Source organism: Cenococcum geophilum (genome assembly GCF_001692895.1).
Source record: "Cenococcum geophilum 1.58 unplaced genomic scaffold K441scaffold_9, whole genome shotgun sequence".
In the NCBI taxonomy this organism is placed as follows: Eukaryota; Fungi; Ascomycota; class Dothideomycetes; order Gloniales; family Gloniaceae; genus Cenococcum; species Cenococcum geophilum.
In genome coordinates, this window is record NW_027137567.1 from 1,762,813 (window position 1) to 1,785,226 (window position 22,414).

The 22,414-nt window shown below is 36.7% G+C and overlaps 2 protein-coding genes across 2 annotated transcripts; both read right to left on the reverse strand.

Annotated features, from left to right (window-relative positions):
* Positions 1-12,052: 12,052 nt before the first annotated feature.
* Positions 12,053-13,978, reverse strand: K441DRAFT_547654 (uncharacterized protein; the record flags this gene model as incomplete). The annotated part of the gene is made up of 2 exons (XM_067642923.1): positions 12,053-12,169; positions 13,943-13,978. Coding segments are annotated over 2 exons (153 nt in total), but the record flags the coding sequence as incomplete, so codon positions are not given.
* A 753-nt stretch (positions 13,979-14,731) lies between these two features.
* On the reverse strand, positions 14,732-15,469 carry K441DRAFT_743142 (uncharacterized protein). Its single transcript, XM_067654399.1, has 2 exons — positions 15,043-15,469; positions 14,732-14,975 (listed from the first exon to the last, which is right to left on the reverse strand). The coding sequence occupies exon 1, from the start codon at positions 15,459-15,461 to the stop codon at positions 15,144-15,146; it is 318 nt and encodes a 105-aa protein (XP_067507077.1). The 5' UTR covers positions 15,462-15,469; the 3' UTR covers positions 14,732-14,975; positions 15,043-15,143.
* Positions 15,470-22,414: the final 6,945 nt, after the last annotated feature.

Sequence of the window (22,414 nt, forward strand, 5' to 3'; positions counted from 1 at the left end):
ACCACGTCGGTCATGTTCCTTTAATATCTTTGCATTGAGGGGGTCTGGCGTTTAGGCCCGCGGTCTGCTAACGTCTACGGACGCAGCTGGTATGCCTTGTTTTTCATTTTTCTTTGCTGTGCATCCGTGATAACTGCGGGGGAGTGAGCAGGGGAGAAAACTGCATAGATTTATTATTCAGATTCGACTATTGTTTATTTTTTCCTTCTTCCTTTCAGCTCAGCAAATGCGGAAGCCGATGTAGAACTTTCGATTCTTTAACGGAAGATGAGAAATAATGGGGAGGGTGTGTTGAAAATCGGGTGGCTGGGCCCAATATAGTGGCTATTACCAGCTACCTGATTATTGATGTATAATACGAGCTTCTTACTCCAAATTCAACTACACCTTCCAACCTTAATTATGGAAGTCCTGATTAGTGATTAATAGGCTTGAAACCCCCTACGCTAAAATCCACCTACGTATGTATGTATGTATGTATGTATATTTGTCGACCTGAATCGAAGTTCCTTACTACCATCGTAATACTGTCTGACGACCTAGATCGTCTATACGAACTATGTCTCAGTTGTCTCGTATCTTGAGCTCGTATGTCTCATCGAACGTCTCATTACCTGTTTCTCTTAACTATGACCTACTACATGACGACGTCGTCGTNATTGTATTTGGGACCTACCTNATGTATATAAGAGAGCTTCTAGAGCCCTCTTTAATAAAACAGAGTTCTTATTCCTAATCGTCCGTTTAATAGTTATAAGCCTAGGCCGTCTACTGCATTATCTTTAATTCCAAAGCCTTTATTCCCATTAATTTTAATTATTATCTTAATCGTAGACAACTACCCATAATGACTTCTTAACAAGAAACCTTTCCCGTTATTATATTATCCGTTATCCTTATAAGCCCAAACAATTAGGACAAATGGATTAAGGTTATTAAGTTAAAAGCGAATAATAATCGTCTCTAGAAGTATGTTAACCTATTAATACCTAAGACCGATCTGCCACAGCTTAAAGAACCTGTTTGTGCCTTACCTAAGGATGCCAATAGCCGGGGGAAGACAAAGCTCGCGGACCTAGATGAGGAGGAGAAGGAGGAGCTTTGTACGCTTAAAGCCGACCATAGGGACAATATAAAGCTATATAGAAAATAGTTATTAGCTCTTAATATGTTGCGCAGCCACATCCTAAGCTCCATTTCATATACCTACCTCATCTATATGTTTAAATGCACCACTACCTATAACGTTTTAGTATCTCTTAAGAAGAGAATTACTCTAACTAACCACACCCAAAAGCTTTAAATAGCCACTTAATATATAAGGCTTAAGAAGGTACCTTAGAACCAGAACTTTAAGATCTAGTTATAAGAGTAGGAGAAGGTATACACTAAGTGTAAGGAGCAAGCTCTACCTAAGGTAGATAGTAATTGTTTAGTGAAAGACTTCGCGTATATAGTTAAATTAATTATACCAAGCTGGTTAGAATATTAGAAGAACGAGCTTAATAAGCGTAAGTAGGAGAAGAAGACGCTTCCTACCTTCTTTAAACTGGTTAAAATATACCAAAACCACCATTATACGGACCTCGCCCAGAAGGGCAAAACCCCATAAGGAGGATTATTTAGAGTTATCTTTAAAGACGACTTACCGAATTCGAAGCCTAAATTAAAGCCTTAATTATTAGTAGATAAGCAGAAGAAGGAGAGGCAACCGCTGCTAGAGTGCCTATACGGAAAACGTTACTACTTTAATAAGTACTAGTATATCGTAGAGTCAATTCCTTGCCTATCGTGGTTTAAACCAAGTAATAAAATTTAGAAGAAGGTGGATAAAAAGATTGCTAATATAACGCCTAAAATTAAGGCTCGTATTAAGCAAATTAAAAAGGATAATTAAGCTAATAAGGACAATCGAGCTAATAAAAAGCTAAAGGAAGGCAGTAATTAGAGCTCATAAGGGCCTACTAGAAACTTTGCAGTTTATTATATAGGATCTAATAACACGACTTCTAATTACAAGCTTTGCGATAGTGTGATTCTTAACTTAGGAACCAGCCTATATGTCTTTAATAATAGAGCTAGGTTTATTAGCGATATCAAGCCTACGTTAGAACGCGTCTACACAGGCTCGCATATAGAAGAAATTGTAGGCTATAGTATAGCTATAGTTACAATTGACAACCCAAAAGGGAAGAGATAGATATAGCTCTCAGGAGTAGCCTTCATATTAGGCTTTTATACCAACTTAGTATATCTTAACAAGCTTAATAATAAGGGAGTCTACTGGAACAACAAAGAGAATACTCTCTTCTATGGCGACGACGAGACGTACGCCTACTATAGCCGCCACTGTGGTTAAAACACCATCGAATATAATAAGCCAAAAAGTAACTTACCTAAGGCTTCATTTGCGACTTAATTAAAGCCAATAAAGCATTTATTAAAGCCTCTGCTAAATCAGGCAGAAGGCCATATATGGCACCAGCGAATAGGCTATGCAGAAAAAGACGCGATTAAGTAACTACCTTAGTTAGTAACGGGCGCGATTATAAAAGGCCTAACGATAGTAAAATATAAATCGTGTAGAGTAAGCAAAGCTTATAAGGTGGTATTTAGAAGACCTCCGACTTAGTTACTAGTTCCTTTCTATAGAATCCACCTTAATTTAATACCCGGAATAGTCGCATTTAATAGTAATAAGTACGCGGTATACTTCCTTAATAACGTGACGCAAATAAATAAGGTAGAGACAATAGCTAAGAAGTTGTCCCTCACCCAAATTGTTATTAAATATTGCAATGTTATCGAACAACGATATGGCTTTAAGGTAGCCATTATCCATATAAATAAAAAGACGTCTCTTATAGGCGAATTTAAGGAATAGGCAGCTAAACGAGAAATTAATATTAAAAGATTAGCACCTAATACTTAATCACAAAACGGTCTAGCGGAATAATCTGGGGGGGTAATTATACAAAAGGCTCGGTATATAAGAATTAAGGCTTATCTATTAGAGGAGCTATATCCTAAAGTCTATAAAGCAGCTGCCTATCTACTTAATTAAACGCCTAGTAGAAGACTTAGGTAAAAGACACCGTTTAAGAGAATCTAGTTAGCTATAGGTATATTACTACTAAAACTAAATATAGGCTACCTATAAGTCTACGGCTGTAGGGCCTACCCTTTTAAGTATAATATTCTACGCCTGAATAAGCTCGCGCCAAGGGCCTATATAGGATATCTAGTAGAATACGATTTAACGAATATATTCCGAATCTATATTCCTAGTCAAAAGAAGGTTATAAGAACTAGAGACGTGAAGTTTAATAAGTGGTTGCTTTATAATAACTTACAGCCAAATCTAGCGAATATACTCCGAGTCAGAACTAACCAAATGTTAGAAGTTATTAATGTCTATTAAATACAGGATCTTTAAGACGAATTGGAATCATTATCTAATAAAAGCGATAAGACTTAAGACAAGATTTGAGTTAATACTAAAGGGAGATAATAGGTGGAATCTGGTGGAAATAAGGAAGAGCCTAATATTAAGAGTAGTAAGTAACAAGATTTAAGCTCTAAAGACGACTTAGCTCTAGGGCTTCCTACTTTAAATGAGACACCAGAACCTAACTTACTAGAGCCTCCACTACTATCCTTAAATACCTTAGTAAAGAAGCCGCACTATATCCTAGTTCTGACCGATGAAGCTAAGCTAAAGAAGAAGATTAATAGTAATATAGAAGAGTAAAATGTGGTTAAAGAAAAGAGACTTAAAGGACGATTAAAGATCTACGTAGGCTTTTTTGCTAATATCACTAACTAGAGCCTTCTAGCTTAAAAATCAGCCTTTAATATAAAGCTTATATTTTATAAAAAGCTGTACCGCGATTAGCTCCTACTGCTGCCTAGGAATTAGAAGGAGCTTTAAAGACATTAATATAAGGAAGAGTTCGCGGCTGCTGCCCGAAAGGAATACACGGACCTTTAAAATCGAGGAACGTTTTAAGTCGTTGACGAGATAATCTATACTAAAACAGTGCCTATTATCTGGGTATTTATATATAAAACTAATATTAATGGATATCTAACGAGGTTTAAAGCTCGTCTTTACGCACGAGGTAATTTATAAGAGTTAGTTTACGAGGACACCTATGCCGTAACTTTGGCAGTAAGATTGTTTAGAGCCTTAATAGCTATTATCGCAATATTTAACCTGGACTGCTAGCAAGGCGACGCTATTAATATATTTATAAATAGCGTAATTGATAAGGTTATATATATTAAGTGTCTAGATAGATTTCTAATTAAGGGTAAATACCTACTTCTCTAAAGAGCCCTCTATGGATTAAGGCGATTACTTCTACTATAGCACGGTGACTTGATAACAACGCTAAAAAAGGAAGGCTTAAAGCCAGTGGCGGAGGAGCCTTGCCTATATCACAACGATTAGCTGATAGTCTTCTTCTACGTTGACAATATCACAGCTATATTTAGGAAGAAAGACCTACTTAAGCTCTAAACCTTTAAGGAGCACCTTATAAGAAAGTACGAGATAAAGGACCTAGGTGACCTTACCTGGTTCTTAGGAATTTAAATTATCCGTAATAGAAAGAATAGGAAGCTCTAGCTTAGCTAGGATTCCTATATTAATAAAATTACGATAAGCTTTAAAGTTAAAGATTATCGCAAGATATATACACTAATGGGTATTAAGGAACTTAAGCCTAATCCGGAGCAAGCCTCTAAGTAGGATACCTACGCCTATTAGAGGAAAGTCGGATCTATGCTCTATGCAGCTAATATCACTTATCTAGATATAGCGAGAACAGCAAGCAAGCTATTAGAATTCTTATAAAATCCGTCACCAATTCACGACGCAGCTACTATAAGGGTAATTACCTACCTTAATTAAACCAAGACTCTTGCGATTAAGTACTTAAAGGAGAATATAATAAACTAGATCTTTATAAGGGCTAGTGACGTATCGTTTAGCGATAACCTAGTAAGCAGAAAGAGCACAGAAGGTTATCTATTTACCTTATTTAGAGGGCTAATTAACTGGCGATCTATAAAGCAGAAGTTAGTAATAAAATCGAGCATAGAAGCAGAGCTTTTAGCCCTATCGCATGCAGCTACTAAGTTAATTTAGTAGTAGCGATTCTTTAAAGAAATCAGATTTAACCCCGATAAGAAGCAAACGATATATTGCGATAACCTATAGATAATTTAACTACTTACTAAAAGCGACGCGGAGCTTAATACTAAGCTTTAACACGTTAATATCTATCACTACTAGCTCCGCCAGGAAGTTTATAAAGGAAGCATTAATATTAAATAGGTGCCTACTGCGGATATAACAGCAGACGGCCTAATAAAGGCTCTACCTTGTCAAAAGTACAAGACGTTCATTCAGCAATTGAACCTCGTTAATATTAAGGATCTAATTTAATTCGATTTGAATGATATTTAGGTAAGATAAATATATAAAGGATTTCCTTTAACTTAATACTAAATTGCTATTATAACTTTTTAGTATTTTCTATAGCAGCCTAGAAGGCTCTATATAGCTAGGGGGGTATGTTGACCTAAATTGAAGTTCCTTACTACTATTGTAATACTGTCTGACAACCTAGATCGTCTATACGAACTATGTCTTAGTTGTCTCGTATCTTAAGCTCGTATGTCTTATTAAACGTCTTATTACCTATTTCTCTTAACTATGACCTACTATATAACGACGTTATTGTTATTGTATTTGGGATCTACCTAATATATATAAGAGAGCTTCTAGAGCCCTCTTTAATAAAATAGAGTTCTTATTCCTAATCGTCCGTTTAATAATATTCTATTATAGCTATACACTATTTAGGGTATAGGCCGTTACAGAGCGCTAACTAAATACTTCTTACTATTAATATGCTTGCTCTAGTTTAGAAGCCAACTATAAGAACTATATATCTATTACCTAACGCTATACTTAACTAAGGAATAAATAAAGGAAAGTAATGTATTACTATTAAAGAAAGTTAGAGTTTAGAGGCAAGCCTAAGTAAGTAGTTTTTGATGCCTTATATCCGTAGGGCTATTCCAATATTATGCGCTTCTTAATTGGCGACATACCAGTGGAGGCATATATAGAGAAGGCTCGCGGTATATTCGGTTAGATAATTAGAGGAGAAATTCTTAAGAGTCTTTGCTTATTAATATCGGCTTTTATACTCTTTATATCTTATACGCTTAGGTATAAACATTCGGTCTTCTTTATAAATTTAATTATAGCTTTAACTACGCTAATATCTGGCTTCTAGCGCTTAATTAGGCCGTTAATATTCCTACCTTTTTTTTATCTATATAAGTAGCCTCCTAATGTATATAATAGATCCCTAAATTAATCTTTATATTACTCTCTTAGTTTAATCCTTTACTACGCCTACCTCCTATAAGAGAAGAGGAAGTGCTATATTAACTCTATAAGCCCGTAATTATATAACGCCGTCTCTAATATATTAATTTTATGGAGATATTCCTTTAGAAATAACTTGCTGGTCTATAGCTGCATAAGAATAGTAGCTTTTAAGCTAATTAGCTGCTGGTATAATTCTACAGCCTTTTTAAGGTAAAGTGCTGCGTTAATCTTCCTTATAAACTTGCCCGTATTAGATCTTCCTAATAAAAGCGGTTCTATTATTATCTTGGCTTTTTTTAATGCCTGCGTTATAAGGTACTATAGGAGGCCGTCTCTTTATAGTAGCTCCTCGCTCTCTAATCTTATTACTACTTTAGCAAGCTTATTAGCCTTCTTATTTCCTATAAATCCTAAATAGCCTAGAATCTAGTATAGCGTAATATTATTTAGCTAAAGCTTTTTTAAGATCTTTGTAATTATTTCCTAGTAGGCTCTAGCCCTCTAGCTCTATACTAATAGCAACGCTAATTATAAGTTAGAGAATATTCTTATACTAGATATAGGTATTGGAAAACCTACTTAGTTAATAGCCGTGCACGTAGGGTCCTATAGCTAGTTAGCTGCCTCGCTAATTGCTAAAAGCTTTATAAGGTAGGCGTCGGCCTAATTGGAGCTCGCCACCGTTTTCAAAAGCGTTACTTTAGATGGCGTAGCATATACACCAACTTCTGCCCTACTATTGCGTACTAATACATTAACGTATATATTAACCTACCCTAGCTTATAGTCTTTAATAATAGCTTAAGTATAATCTTCGTCCTTATATATTACTATATTAGGCTTAGCTACCTACGGCGGGCATATATATGGTTTGACCTCTAGCACCCTATTTACCTAGACATCCTTATATATTTCTACTGTCCTTTAAAGCGGCGATTAGTGCTATTTATAGAGCCTCTGTCTTTAAATTATCTAATAAAGATATAATTTGCCTAGTTTATAGATTAACACCTAAAACGCAATAGCCTGGTTACGCAGCCTTTGCTTAAGAGGGAGTAAGCTAGCTTCTACTTCCGTTATTAGTAGGGTAACGGAGTAGAACCCCCTAATAATAGCTTGTGCTATAATCCTCTACGCCTACTAAAGGAGCTATATTAACTTTTATATCGCAAGCAGGTACTATATTAGTGACGCGTAGTCTACTACTAGTAGGACTGAGCTCTTAGCTAGCTGCTTAACGCTTTTAAACTATAGTCCCTTTAATCTACGCAACGCTAGCACCACCTTAGTGGCTTTGCCTGCCTTATTTACTAGGTATACCTTAAACTATAGCTCCTTATTAAGGATCACCCTAAGGATTTTAACTTTCTAAGTTAGGGGGATCCCTTTTCCTTTAAATTGGAGCGGCGTGGTAATATCCCTACCTACTTCTTTATATCTAGTAAGGTAAATAAATAACATTTTCTTTACTTTAAATTAGGCTCCACTAGTCCTTTCCTATTTCTTAAGTATCGGTATAATCTCGCCCTAGATAATCTGCGTGTTTTTCTCTACTATAGGGCCTGTAATCTATACTAAGTAGTTGTTAATAAAGGCTATAGAGCTGCTATTTCTGGGTGCGCTTTATATAAGATCCGCGTTAAAGAATAGAAAGAGTATTAGGGCTAGTGCTAATCCCTATGGGAGACCCGCCTATAAGAGCGCCTGTACCTCTAATATATATTTATTAACTAGGATATAGGCTTAACGGTTTATATAAAAGTCCTATACCTATTATATAATCGTCTAAGGTATTTAACGCTACCGTAATCTCCTAATTTCCGGCTCTATAGCCATATTATTATACGCACCCTTAATATTAAATAATACTAGAAATAGCGTCTTTTTTCCTCTTTATACTTTAAATACGTCCTTATAGAGATATAATAGCGTATATATCGTTAACCTTTACTTCCTAGCTCTAAAGTGCGTCTTAGGTAGTAGGCTATATTCCTCTACTAGGTATACTATCCTCTCCGCCACTAGCAATTTAAGTACTTTTTCCAGCGTTAGGAGGAGGGAGATTGGCCTATAGTTATTTGCTACCGTATAATCCCCCTACTTTGGCTTCTATAGTGGTATAATCTTTACTACCTTCTATTCCTAGGGTACCTTTCCTATCTTAAGTAATTTAGTAAAGAGAGTAGTAATCTTACTACTTAGTATGGGCCACAGCTCTTGCTATACCTTAGCTAGTAGGCCGTCCCTTCTAGGAGCCTTATCTAGGCTAGCCCTAAATACAGCTGCCTTAACCTTATATTTGGCGATGGGCTCCTATAGTAATTAGTTATAGCTAGTTATAGCTTTCTCCTCTTATTTATATAGCGGTAGGACTAGAAAGAATACCTAGAGTAGTTTTCTTGTAATATTATAGTTCTTTATAACAACCTCTCCCTATCCTCCATTCTTTTTAATTAGCGGTATTCTAGCGAACGCGGATATAGCCTATAGATTAAGGTATTTCGACGCTTTCTATATATTATTATTATTACTAAGGAATTCGTCCTAATAAAGCTTTCTGTGTCGCTAAATAGTCCTATAAAAGAGCTTCTTTACTCTTACTGCAATATTATATAGCTTAGGGTCGTCCCTTTCTTACCTCTATATTACGCTATTCCTGTTCCTCTAGTATATATATAACTTCCTTAGCGTTATAAGGTTTTCGTTCCACTATCTTTTTATATACGGTAATAGTCTGGCCTATTAGCAGTATGCTTTAAGGGCTTTATTAACCTACCTATTAAGGCAGTTAACTATTTCGTCTACATCTTCTATAGGGAATCCCATCTCTTTCTGTTGCTCTATATCTTCTTATATCTTATCCTAGTTTACATTCTTAATAAGCAGCCTCTCTTAGCTCTCCTATATGTCTATATTAACCCAGAAGCTAGTATAAATAGCTCTATAATCTAATCCGTACTTATACTCCTAAATAGCGTACTTTACTAGTTTACTTACTAGGCCCAGGGTTGTAAGCATAAGGTTAATTGTTAATATTCACCCCGCGTCGCTTTTAAACATAGGTATTCCTACTAAAAGTAGGCTCTAGAGTGACCGGTCCGCTATAAAGTTAATAATTGGCGCGCTTTCTTCCTACGTTAATGTAGTACTAATATAACTTCCTCCCTATAGCGGATTGTGCCGATTAAAATCACCTATAATTACTACCTTAGTGTGTAGGTCGCGTAATAGTTTACCTTAGATTAGCCTATTAATTATCTCTAGTCTACTAAAGAGCTCCTCTAGGTTCTCTTCCTTGGTTCTCCTTAAATATCTATCTAAAATATATACCAATATAATTATAAGTCTCCTTTAGCCAACGTGCGCTACTACCGCTGTAATATCTGCTAAATTTACCTATAGCTGTGTAGCTGCTAGCTCTCTAGATGCCTAGATATATAACCTAACTAGGGGATACCGCTGCTGCCTGCCTATTGGGACGAACCTTATCTACTAGGGATTTGAGCTAGCTAGCACTACTTCCCTATCTAAGAGAAAGTAGTAAGGCTCTTGGCCTAGAATAAAGTAGAAGTCCGCTAGCGCTTCGTCATTATATAGCGTATGCTGCGCCTCCCTATACTTTTTTATATTCGCCTAAAGGATCTAGAGTTCTCTATTTATAGCGCTATTATATAAGAATCCTGTCTATCTCTTTCCTATATGCTAGGCATTTACGGTATAAGGCTTAGTAAGGACCCTAGTAGTTTATATAGTGTAGATTTACTGTCTTACACCGGAGATAGCCTTCCCGCCTATATATTTCGCACGTATTAGGTCATATATAGTCTTTAGCCCTATGTCTAAACCTTTTGCATTTATAGTATACTATAGGGGTGCGTCGCTCCTTAAATGGTGATATAATAATCGCGCCTCCCCTAAATAATACGTTGTTTAACATAAGCAGCTTCTCTATATCCTCCTTTACTGCCACTTTAATAATCACCGACGCGTGCTGGCCGCGCGGCCTTAGTTGTCCTAGCTATCTTATTATATATACCTCTACCCTATTCTCTACCCTAAAGCGCTCTATAACTAACTTACTTACTTTTCCGCTGTCAATATCTATTGCTAAAGGTACTTTAACCTAGTCCGCCTTAACTATATACCACTTAGGTCTAATAAGCCTCGCCCTAGGGATATACGGTTTAAGCTATTAAGCAGTTATCTGCCTAAATGCAGCTTCTTTATCTTTTTCTACTAAGAATCTAATAATGCTTGTGCTGTCGCTTATTCGCTATACGCGGAAGTCCTTAAGTATAGCTCCCGTAAGCCCCTTAATATCCTTTATACCTTACGCAATAGTTTACTTTACTACTTTAGTAGTAGCTACCCTCTCTATTGTTTTTAAACCCGCTTAGCTAACGTCTATTACTAGCTACTAATTAGGTTCCTTAGGGTTTCTAGCGCTTGTTATTTATAGCAAGGTTATCTCTAACCCTACTATGCCTCTACTAGCCGCTATTAATGCCTATAATTGTATTAGAGCTAAGGGAGTGTTTAGTTGCGCTTATAAGGACTAGATAGCCTTTTAGAGTTTAGCGTTTTGCTTTTTAAGGCTTTACTATTTTAATTTAATGTCTATAAGGTTATTTTTAATGCTCTTAATAATGCTATTCTGGTTTATAATAATATTGCTTTGCTATACTATAGTTTCTTTAAGGCTTTCAATAAGTCGATAAAATTCGTTATAATTAATACCTCCTCCTTTATATTTGGGTAAGGTAGAGACTCTTACTATAGGGAATAGAGGTAGTATATGCTATATAGCTTATAGTCCGGTTTATAGTGCGGTTGTCTACTATTTAAACTATACTAATATTTAGGCTCGTGTCCTTAGCAACTACTAGGCCTCTTACACCTTCGCGCTTAGTTTCTTTATACGTCTTAATAGAGCTGCTGGCGGGTCTAGAGGTGGTGTTGCTAATACGCGTTTAGGGGTTAAAGCAGCCATTAGGGCTCCGGGGCTTTGTTTAGTAGGCCGTAGGGGCCGCCTTATAGCGGGAACTAGCTAAACAAAAGACTAGGATTTGATTAAAAGAATGTCCGAGATAAATATCCTCCTTTTTCAAAAGTTTCGTTAATAAAATCCACCTATAAGGGTGTGGCTGGTGCGGGTCGGCCGCCCTCCCTACCTATAGTGGCGACATCTAGTGTTAAGTTACTTTAATTACTGTTAAATATTACTTATAAGCATGCTTACGCAGATTAATCGTTTTATATTTGTATTTTAGTGTTATAGTCTAAATTTGTTGCTCTAGACAACATATAAAGAATAATAGGTTTTTTAGGTCTTTACTAACCCTATTTTATTAATAATTTCTTCTTAGCTATATTAAGGAGAGTTACGGTGACCTATAATATAAAGTCGCTTTAAAGTCCTATTATTATATTCTCTATCTACTACTTATTTAGAGCTTTAAGTGATGTCTCTATATAAGGATGCTAAGGGCTAAAGATCTGTTTCTATATCTGGAAGCATTTTTCTATTAGTGAAATAGCCTCTTTAGTATAGCTTTGGGACTTTAACGTAAATGCAAGGTTATTTATGCTAGTTAACGTAGATAGATGCTCCGCCCTAAGTACCCTTAAACTCGTCTCTATTACTTACACCTCTAGCTCTTTAGCCTCCCGCCTTTGATTTTTGTACGTTAACGCCAGGTTGGCTATACTGGTTAGTGTGGAGGGATGCTCCACCCTAAGTACCCTTGAACTTATCTTTATCTCTTATACCTCTAGCTCTTTGGCCTCCTTCTACCGCCCTTAATTCCTATATATTGACGCTAGGTTAGCTATACTGGTTAGTGTAGAATGATGCTCCACCCCAAGCACCCTTTTTCTTGTCTCCATTACTTATACGTTTAGCTCTTTAGCCTCCTTCTACCGCCCTTAATTCTAAAACGTTGACGCTAGGTTAGCTATGCTAGTTAGCGTAAAAGGATGCTCTGCCCTAAGTACCCTTTTTCTTATCTCTATTATTTGCATAAATAGCTCTTTAGCCTCCTTTAACCGCCCTTAATTTCTATGCATTGACGCTAGGTTATCTATACTAGTTAGTATGTTTAAATGTTCTGCCTTAAGTACCCTTAAACTCGTCTCTATTACTTATATATCTAGCTCTTCGGCTTCCTTCTACCGCCCTTGTTCCCTATATATTAACGCTAGGTTAGCTATACTAGTTAGTGTATCTAGATGCTTTACCCTAAGTACCCTCTTTTTTGTCTCCGTTACTTATACATCTAGCTCTTTAGCCTCTTTCTACCGCCCTTAATTCTAAAATGTTAACGCTAGGTTAGCTATACTAGTTAGCGTATCTAGATACTCCGCCCTAAGTACCTTTAAACTTATCTCTATTACTTATATATTTAGCTCTTTAGCCTCTTTCTACCGCCCTTAATTCCTGTACGTTAACGCTAGATTAGCCATACTAATTAGTATAGAGGGATACTCTACCCTAAGTACCCTCTTTCTTATCTCCATTACTTGCATATCTAGCTCTTTAGCCTTATTCCACCGCCCTTAATTTCTATACGTTGACGCTAGGTTGGCTATACTAGTTAGCGTATCTAGATGCTCCGCCCTAAGCACCTTTAAACTTATCTCCGTTACTTATATAAATAGCTTTTTAGCCTCCTTCTACCGCCCTTAATCCCTATATGTTAACGCTAGGTTGGCTATACTAGTTAACGTGTCTAGATGCTTCGCCCTAAGTACCCTTAAACTTATCTCTATTACTTATACGTCTAGCTCTTTAGTATCCTTCCACCGCCCTTAATTTTAAAACGTTAACGCTAGGTTGGCTATGCTAGTTAATATATCTAGATGTTCCGCCCTAAGTACCCTTAAACTTGTCTCTATTACTTATACGTCTAGCTCTTCAGCCTCCTTTTACCGCCCCTAACTCCTATACGTTAACGCTAGGTTAGCTATGCTAGTTAGTATAGAGGGATACTCCGCCCTAAGTACCCTTAAACTTATCTCTATTACTTATACGTTTAGCTCTTTAGCCTCCTTCTACTGCCCTTAATTCCTGTATATTGACGCTAGGTTTCCTATACTGGTAAGTATGTCTAGATGCTCTGCCCTAAGCACCCTTAAACTCGTTTCCATTACTTATACGTCTAGCTCTTCGGCCTCTTTCCACCGCCCTTAATTCCTATACGTTGACGCCAGGTTACCTATGCTAGTAAGTGTGTTTAGATGCTCCGCCCTAAGCACCCTTAAACTTATCTCTATTACTTATACGTCTAGCTCTTTAGCCTCTTTCTACCGCCTTTAATTCCTATACGTCGACGCTAGGTTATTTATGCTGGTTAGTATAGAGGGATGTTCCGCCCTAAATACCCTTAAACTTATCTCTATTACTTGTACCTCTAGCTTTTCGGCCTCCTTCTACTACCCTTAATTTCTATACGTTGACGCTAGGTTAGCTATACTGGTTAGTATAAAAGGATGCTCTGCCCTAAGCACCCTTTTTCTTGTCTCCATTACTTACACGTCTAGCTCTTCAGCTTTCTTCCACCGCCCTTGATTCTAAAACGTTGACGCTAGACTAGCTATGCTAGTCAGCGTATTTAGATGCTTGTCTTCTAGTATAACCCTTCTGGACTTAAATATTTTTCGGTATAGTTTTTTAGCCTTAGGATAAAGTCCTTAAAGGCCTAATACTTGTCTAAGAAGTTCTAAGGCCTTAAGCGTATTAACGTCGTCGTTACTATTTATAATTTGGCGGCCTTCCACTAATCTATAAATAACTCCCTTCGCCGACCTGTATCTTCTTTGGTCTATAAGTATATTACCCAATTTAAATAATATATATAAAGCCTTAGAGTGGCTAATCCCGTATAGAGTTTCCATTTTAGATAGTTTTTCCCGCAGACACTCTTTATCTATTTATCTATACCGATACTGTATAGAATCTACTACAATATGTCTTATTTCTAACGGTAGCGTATATCTAGGGAGATCCGGCTATACTAATTCCGATTGGTCTTGGAAGGCATTTAGAGCGGGGGGAGAGCCCGGAATGAAATTTGGAAGTGGTTGATAGATAGGAGCCGGACTTTGCCTAGTAAAAGTGCTGCCTTGAGGCCGAACTATACCCGAGACTAAGAGGGCGGGAGAGAAAATTTGGGGACTTTGGGCTGCTGGTGAGAAGTTTGGAGCTCCTATTGAGTATGTGGGACTTGGAACCGGAGAACCGCGTTCGGAGACTGTTTGACAACCCACATCAGATAGAGTGGCTTCGGTATGTCAGTGTTTGTATGTAGGCAATATCCGTGGCCACGCTGACTTATATATAGCGGGACTCAGGGCATACAAGAGGCTTTCGGGAACCCCATTCCTCTTCACCCATCGGTCGATCTTCTGCGGCTCTACTTTGTTGCCTCTAACTGTGAAAATAAGCTCGCTTTCGCCATCCTTAACGAGTTTTCTTTGTTGTCGTTTCCTAACAATTGCTTTTATTTTATGTGGCTTAATATTCTTGTCTAGACCCCATCCACTAATGCGTGTTCTGTACTGCCGTAGACTTTTAATAGTGAGCTTCTAAGCATATTGGCATGTCCGCGTTACACGTTTCTTTAAAAGAGACATACTTAGCGGTAAATTTAAAGTCCCTCTCAATTGTTTCCTTAACTTCTTGAAGCGGTAGCCTCTGCGTAATATGGAGCTCTACGATTCGAGCTTTATACGGCTCCTAAGTATCGGCCCGCAGTGTTGGAGCCTTTCTCTTTTGTAGCTTGGTGAGCGGACCCATAGGAACTGCGGGTATCGCCCGGGTGTCGTTGAAAGATTCCGCGTTATGGGGCCTACTGACGTGAGGTGCCGGAGATGGATCGAATAAATGCGATGCGTGGCTTTGTCCGGTCGTAACCTGCCTATCTATGTGGAGGGTCTCTAAAGCCGAACTATTGAGCGCTAAGTGGCTACTATAGAGTTCGTCTTGCTGTAAGATGTAGGGACTTGGTATAGGATATAAAGGATCGAGTTCGCTAAAAATAGGCGGATTGGCCATTAAGGGATTTATATTGACATTTCTTAGCCCTTAAGCCGTGTTAGTTAGTATGGTTACCCTATTCTTGTTAAAAACTTAGGAGCAAATGTACCTTCTTGGGAGGAAGAGGAAAGATTAGGAAGAAGGATGATGTTATATGTTGCATTGGTGAGGACTTTATAAAGATATACGGCACGACCGCTGAAATGATCAGAAGAGGGTTGATTGGACCGGAGATAAAACTCCCATTATTACCGAGTGGCATGTGATGGTAAGGATCATGACGAACGCGAGGGTCTAGGTGCCTTGTGCGTTTCGCAAAAGTACAATTTTAATAGCAATAATCCGCTGTGTTGGGATACCGGTGAGAGACCTTTCTTAACTACTTAATAACGTTAATTTAATCTAATAAGTTAATAAAGTAAGTTATTTTAGTCTCTTCTATAGTCGATTAGATTTTAATTAAAATATAAAGCTGTTAGCTAGGTAAGATTTAGGTAGATTTTACGACGTTTTGTGATATTTTGCGTGCCTAGGCGAGGCTCCGAGGGCTTAAGTCGACCCTCCTATGTTTTTGCACTAAGGCCCTTAGACGGCAACTAAGGCGTGATTATTAATAAAAGGCTTAGTTGCCTGTGTGATAAGGCACCGGCCAGATTAATTCGCGCTTTAACTTTTTTAGAACACGGATTGTAGAACCTCTCTACACTTTGCCTGTGCTAGTAGGGAGAGTGGATGACCCGCTCTAGCTATACCCTTGTAAGCTAGTCCTACCCTTATTAAGGTGGCGTAGCGGACAAGAGAGTAACTTTTGAAAGAGGAGGATATTCATCTCGGACATTCTTTTAATCGAATTCTGGTCTTTTGTTTAGCTAGTTCCTGCTATAAGGCGGCCCCTATGGCCTACTAAATGAAGCCCCGGAGCCCCGATGGCTGCATTAACCCCTAAATATATATCAGCAATACTACCTCTGGAACCGCCAGTAGTTCCACTAAGACGTATAAAGAAACCGAGCGTAAAGGTGTAAGAGGCCTAGTAGTCGCTAAGGACATAATCCTAAAGATTAGTATAGTTTAAATAGCAGACAACCGCACTATAAACTGGACTATAAGCTATATAGTATATACTGCCCCTATTCCCTATAGTAAGAGCCTCTACCTTACCCAAATATAAAAGAGGAGGTATTAATTATAATAAATTTTATTAACTTATTAAAAGCCTTAAAGAAACTATAGTATAGCAGAGCAACATTATTATAAACTAGAATAGTATTATTAAGAGTATTAGAAATAACCTNNTAGANATTAAATNNGAATAGTAAAGCCTTAAAAAGTAAAANNNTAAACTCTAAAAGGCTATTTAGTCCTTATAAGCGTAACTAAACACTCCCTTAGCTTTAATATAATTATAGGCGTTAGTAGCGGCCAATAGAGGCATAGTAGGGGTAGAAGTAACTTAGCTATAAATAATAAACGCTAAAAACTCTAAAGAACCTAATTAGCAGCTAGTAATAGACGTTAGCTAAGCGGGTAAGGAGATAATAGAGAAGGTAGCTATTACTAAAGTAGTAAAGTAAACTATTATATAAGGTATAAAGGATATTAATAGGCTTACGGGAGCTATACTTAAGGACTTCCGCGTATAGCGAACAAAAGACAGTATAAGCATTATTAGATTCTTAGTGGAAAAAGATAAAGAAGCTATATTTAGGCAGATAACTGCCTAATAGCTTAAACCGCATATTCCTAGGGCGAGGCTTATTGGACCTAAGTAGTATATAATTAAGGCGGACTAGGTTAAAGTACCTTTAGTAATAAATATTAATAGTAAAAAAGTAAGTAAGTTAGCTATAGAGCGCTTTAGGGTAGAGAATAGGGTAGAGGTATATATAATAAGATAGCTTAGACAACTAAGGCCGCGTGGCCAGTATATATTAGTAATTATTAAAGTGGCAACAAAAGAGGATATAGAGAAGCTGCTTACGTCGGACAACGTGTTAGCAATTATTATATCGCTATTTAAGGAACGACGCACCCCTATAGCATGCTATAAATGTAGAAGGTTTAGATATAGGGCTAGAGACTATATATAACCTAATATATGCGAAATATATAGGTAGGAAGGCTATCTCTAGTATAAGACGGTTAATCTACACTGCGTAAACTGTTAGGGTCCTTACTAAGCCTTATATTATAAATGCCTAGTATATAGGAAAGAAATAGATAGGATTTTTATATAATAGCGTTATAAATAGAGAACTTTAGATTTTTTAGGCAAATATAAAGAAGTATAGGGAAGTGTAGCATGCGCTATATAACAATAAAGCGCTAGTAGACTTCCACTTTATTCTAGGCTAAAAGCCTTACTACTTTCTCTTAAATAAGGAAGTAGTGCTAGCTAGCTTAAACCCCTAGTAGATAAGGTTTATCCTAATAGGTAGGTAGTAGTAGTATTTCCTAGTTAGGTTATATATCTAGGCGTCTAAAGAGCTAGCAGCTATATAGCTGTAGATAAATTTAGCAGATATTACGGCGGTAGTGGTGTATATTGGCTAAAGAAGACTTATAATTATATCGGTATATATTTTAGATAGATATTTAAGGAGAACCAAGGAAGAGAACCTAGAGAAGCTCTCTAGTAGGCTAAAAATAATTAATGGTTTAATTTAGGGTAAACTATTACGTAACCTATACACTAAGGTGGTAATTATAAGCAACTTTAATCGGCATAATCTACTATAGGGAGGAAGTTATATTAGTACTATATTAACGTAGGAAAAAAGCGCGCCAATTATTAACTTTATAGTAGACTGGTCACTTTAGAGCCTACTTTTAGTAGGAGTACTTATATTTAAGAGTAACGCGGGGCGGATATTAATAATCGACCTTATACTTACAACCCTAGGCCTAGTAAGTAAACTAGTAAAGTACGCTATCTAGGAATATAAGTACGGGTCAGACTATAGAGCTATCTATACTAGCTTTTAGGTTAATATAGATATATAGAAGAGCCAGGAGAGGCTACTTATTAAAAATACAAACTAAGATAAGATTTAAAAAGATATAGAGTAATAGAAAGAGATGGGATTCCCTATAGAAGATATAAATAAAATAGTTAACTACCTTAATAGGTGGGTTAATAAAGCCCTTAAAGTATACTGCTAGTGGGCTAAGCTATTACTATATATAAAAAGATGGTGGAATAAAGACCTTATAACGCTGAGGAAGTTATATATATACTAGAGGAATAGGAATAGTGTAATGCGAAAATAAAGAAGGGACGACCTTAAACTATATAATGTTGCAGTAAGAGCGAAGAAGCTCTTTTATAGAACTATTCGGCGATATAGAAAGCTCTACTAGGACGAATTCCTTAGTAATAGTAACAATATATAGAAAGCGTTAAAATACCTTAATCCGTAGGCTATATCCGCGTTCGCTAGAATACCGCTAATTAAGAAGGCTAGAGGATAGGGAGAGGTTATTATAGAGAACTATAATATTGTAAGAGAACTACTCTAGGCATTCTTTCTGGTCCCGCCGCCGTGCGAATAAGAGGAGGACGCTATAGCTAGCTATAATTAATTACTGTAGGAGCCTATCGCTAAATATAAGGTTAAAGTAGCTGTATTTAGGGCTAGCCTAGATAAGGCTTCTAGAAGGGACGGCCTACTAGCTAGGGTATAGCGAGAGTTATAGCCCGTACTAAGTAGTAAGATTACTACTCTCTTTACTAAATTACTTAAGATAGGGAAAGTACTATAGAAATAGAAGGTAGTAAAGATTATACCGCTATAGAAGCCGAAGTAGGGGGACTATATAGTAGCAAATAACTATAGGCCGATCTTCCTCCTCCTAACGCTAGGAAAAGCACTTAAATTACTAGTAGTAGAGAGAATAGCATACCTAGTGGAGGAATATAGCCTACTATTTAAGACATACTTTAGAGCTAGGAAGTAAAGGTTAATAATATATACGCTATTATATCTTTATAAGGACGTATTTAGAGCATAGAGAGAAAAGAAGACGCTATCTCTAGTATTATTTAATGTTAAGGGTGNNTATAATAATNTNGCTATAGAGCNGGAAATNAGGAGACTANNGNAGCGTTANATACCTTAGACGATTATATAATAGGTATAGGACTTCTATATAAACCGTTAAGCCTATATCCTAGTTAATGGATATATATTAGAGGTATAGGCGCTTCTATAGGTAGGTCTTCTATAGGGATTAGCACTAGCCCTAATACTCTTTCTATTCTTTAATATGGATCTTATATAAAGCGCACCCAGAAATGGCAGCTCTATGGCCTTTATTAACAACTACTTAGTATAGGTTATAGGCCCTACGGCGGAGGAAAACACGTAGATTATCTAGGGTAAGATTATACCAATGCTTAAGAAATAGGAAAGGACTAGTAGAGCTTAATTTAAAGCGAAGAAAACGTTATTTATCTACCTTACTAAATATAAAGAAGCGGGTAGGGATACTACCACGCCGCTCTAATTTAAAGGAAAAGGAATCCCCCTAATACAGAAAGTTAAAATCCTTAGGGTAATTCTTAATAAGGAGTTATAGTTTAAGGTATATCTAGTAGATAAGGCAGGTAAGGCTACTAAGGTAGCGCTAGCGTTGCGTAAATTAAAGGGACTGTAGTTTAAGAGCGTTAAGTAGCTAGCTAAGAGCTTAGTTCTACTAGTAGTAGACTATATATTGCCGATATAGTACCCGCTTATAATATAAAAATTAATATAGCTCCTTTAGTAGGCGTAAAGGATTATGGTATAAGCTATTATTAGGGGGTTCCGCACCGTTGCTCTATTAATAGCGGAGGTAGAAACTAGCTTGCTCCCTCTTAAATAAAGGCTACGCAATTAGGCTATCGCGTTTTAGGTATTAATCTATAAACTAGGCAAATTACACCCTTATTAGATAATTTGAAGATAAAGGCTTTATAAATAGCACCAATTACCACTCTAGAGGATAGTAGAGATGTATAAGGATATCTAGGTAAATAGGGTACTAGAGGTTAAACCGTATATATACCCGCTATAAGTGGCTAAGCCTAATATAGTAATATATAAGGATAAAAAGTATACTTAAGCTATTATTAAAGACTATAAGCTAGGGTAGGTTAATATATACGTTAATATATTAGTACGTAATAGTAAGGTAGGAGTTAGTATATATGCTACGCTATTTAAAGCAACGCTCTTAAAAATGGTAGTAAGCTTTAATTAGGCTAACGCTTACCTTATAGAGCTTCTAGTAATTAGTAAAGCAGCTAACTAGCTATAAAACCCTACGTGCATAGCTATTAACTAAGTAGGTTTTCTAATACCTACTTTTAGTATAAGAATATTCTCTAACTTATAATTAGCGTTACTATTAATATAAAGCTAGAGGGCTAGAGCCTGCTAGGAAATAGTTATAGAGATCTTAAAAAAGCTTTAGCTAAATAATATTACGCTATACTAGATTTTAGGCTATTTAGGGTTTATAGGAAATAAGAAGGCCGATAAGCTTACTAAAGTAGTAATAAGACTAGAGAGCGAGAAGCCACTATAGAGAGACGGCCTCCTATAGTACCTTATAATATAAGCCTTAAAAAAAGCTAAGATAATAATAGGACCGCTTCTATTAGGAAGATCTAATATAGGTAAGTTTATAAGGAAGATTAACGCAGTACTTTACCTTAGAAAGGCTGTAGGATTATACTAGCAGCTAATTAGCTTAGAAGCTACTATCCTTACGCAGCTATAGACTGGCAAGTTATTTCTAAAAAAATATCTCTATAAAATTAATATATTAGAGATGGCGTTATATAACTATAGGCTTATAGAATTAATATAGCACTTCCTCTTCTTTTATAGGAGGTGGATATAGTAAAGGTTTAAACTAAGAGAGTAGTATAGAGATTAATTTAGGGATCTATTATATATATTAGGAGGCTACTTACGTAAATAAAAAGGAGGCAGGAATATTAACGGCCTAATTAAGCGCTAGAAGCTAGATATTAGCGTAGTTAAAGCTATAATTAAATTTATAAAAGAGACTAGATATTTATACTTAAGTATATAAGATATAGAGAGTATAGAAGCTAATATTAATAAGTAAAGACTCTTAAGAATCCCTCCTTTAATTATCTAACTAAATATACCATAAGCCTCCTCTATACGTACCTCTACTAGTACGTCGCCGATTAAGAAGCGTATAACGCTAGAATAGCCCTATAAATATAAGGCGTTAAAAACTACTTACCTAGGCTTGCCTCTAAACTCTGACTTTCTTCTAATAGTAATACATTACTTTCCTTTATTTTTTCCTTGGTTAAGTATAGTGTTAGGTAATAGATATATAGTTCTTATAGTTGGCTTCTAAACTAGAGCATGCATGTTAATGGTAGGAAGTATTTAGTTAGCGCTCTATAACGGCCTATACCCTAGATAGTGTATAGCTATAATAGAATATATATATATACATATATACGTAAGCCAGTCCTACATTTGCACTTAAGTGTATAAGATATAGAGAGTACAGAAGCCGACGTTAATAAGCGAAGACTCTTAAGAATTCCCCTCTAAGCATCTAACCGAATATACCGCGAGCCTCCTCTATACGTGCCTCTACTGGTGCGCCGCCGATTAAGAAGCGCATAACGCTGGAATAGCCCTACGGACACGAGGCGTCGAAAACTACTTACTTGGGCTCGCCTCTAAACTCTAACTTTCTTCTAATAGTAACACATTACTTTCCTTTATTTCCTTGGTTGAGTATAGAGTTAGGTAATGGATATATAGTTCTTATAGTTGGCTTCTGAACTGGAGTATGCATGTTGATGGCAGGAAATATCTAGTTAGCGCTCTGTAACGGCCCATACCCTAGATGGTGCATGGCCATAATAGAACATACACATATACATACATACATACATACGTAAGCCAGTCCTATACTATCCGGCTAACATTCTC

Coding starts and splice junctions, on each gene's coding strand:
- K441DRAFT_743142 (XM_067654399.1), bottom strand. CDS start 15,461: ATGGCCAATCCGCCTATTTTTAGCGAACTCGATCCTTTATATCCTATA.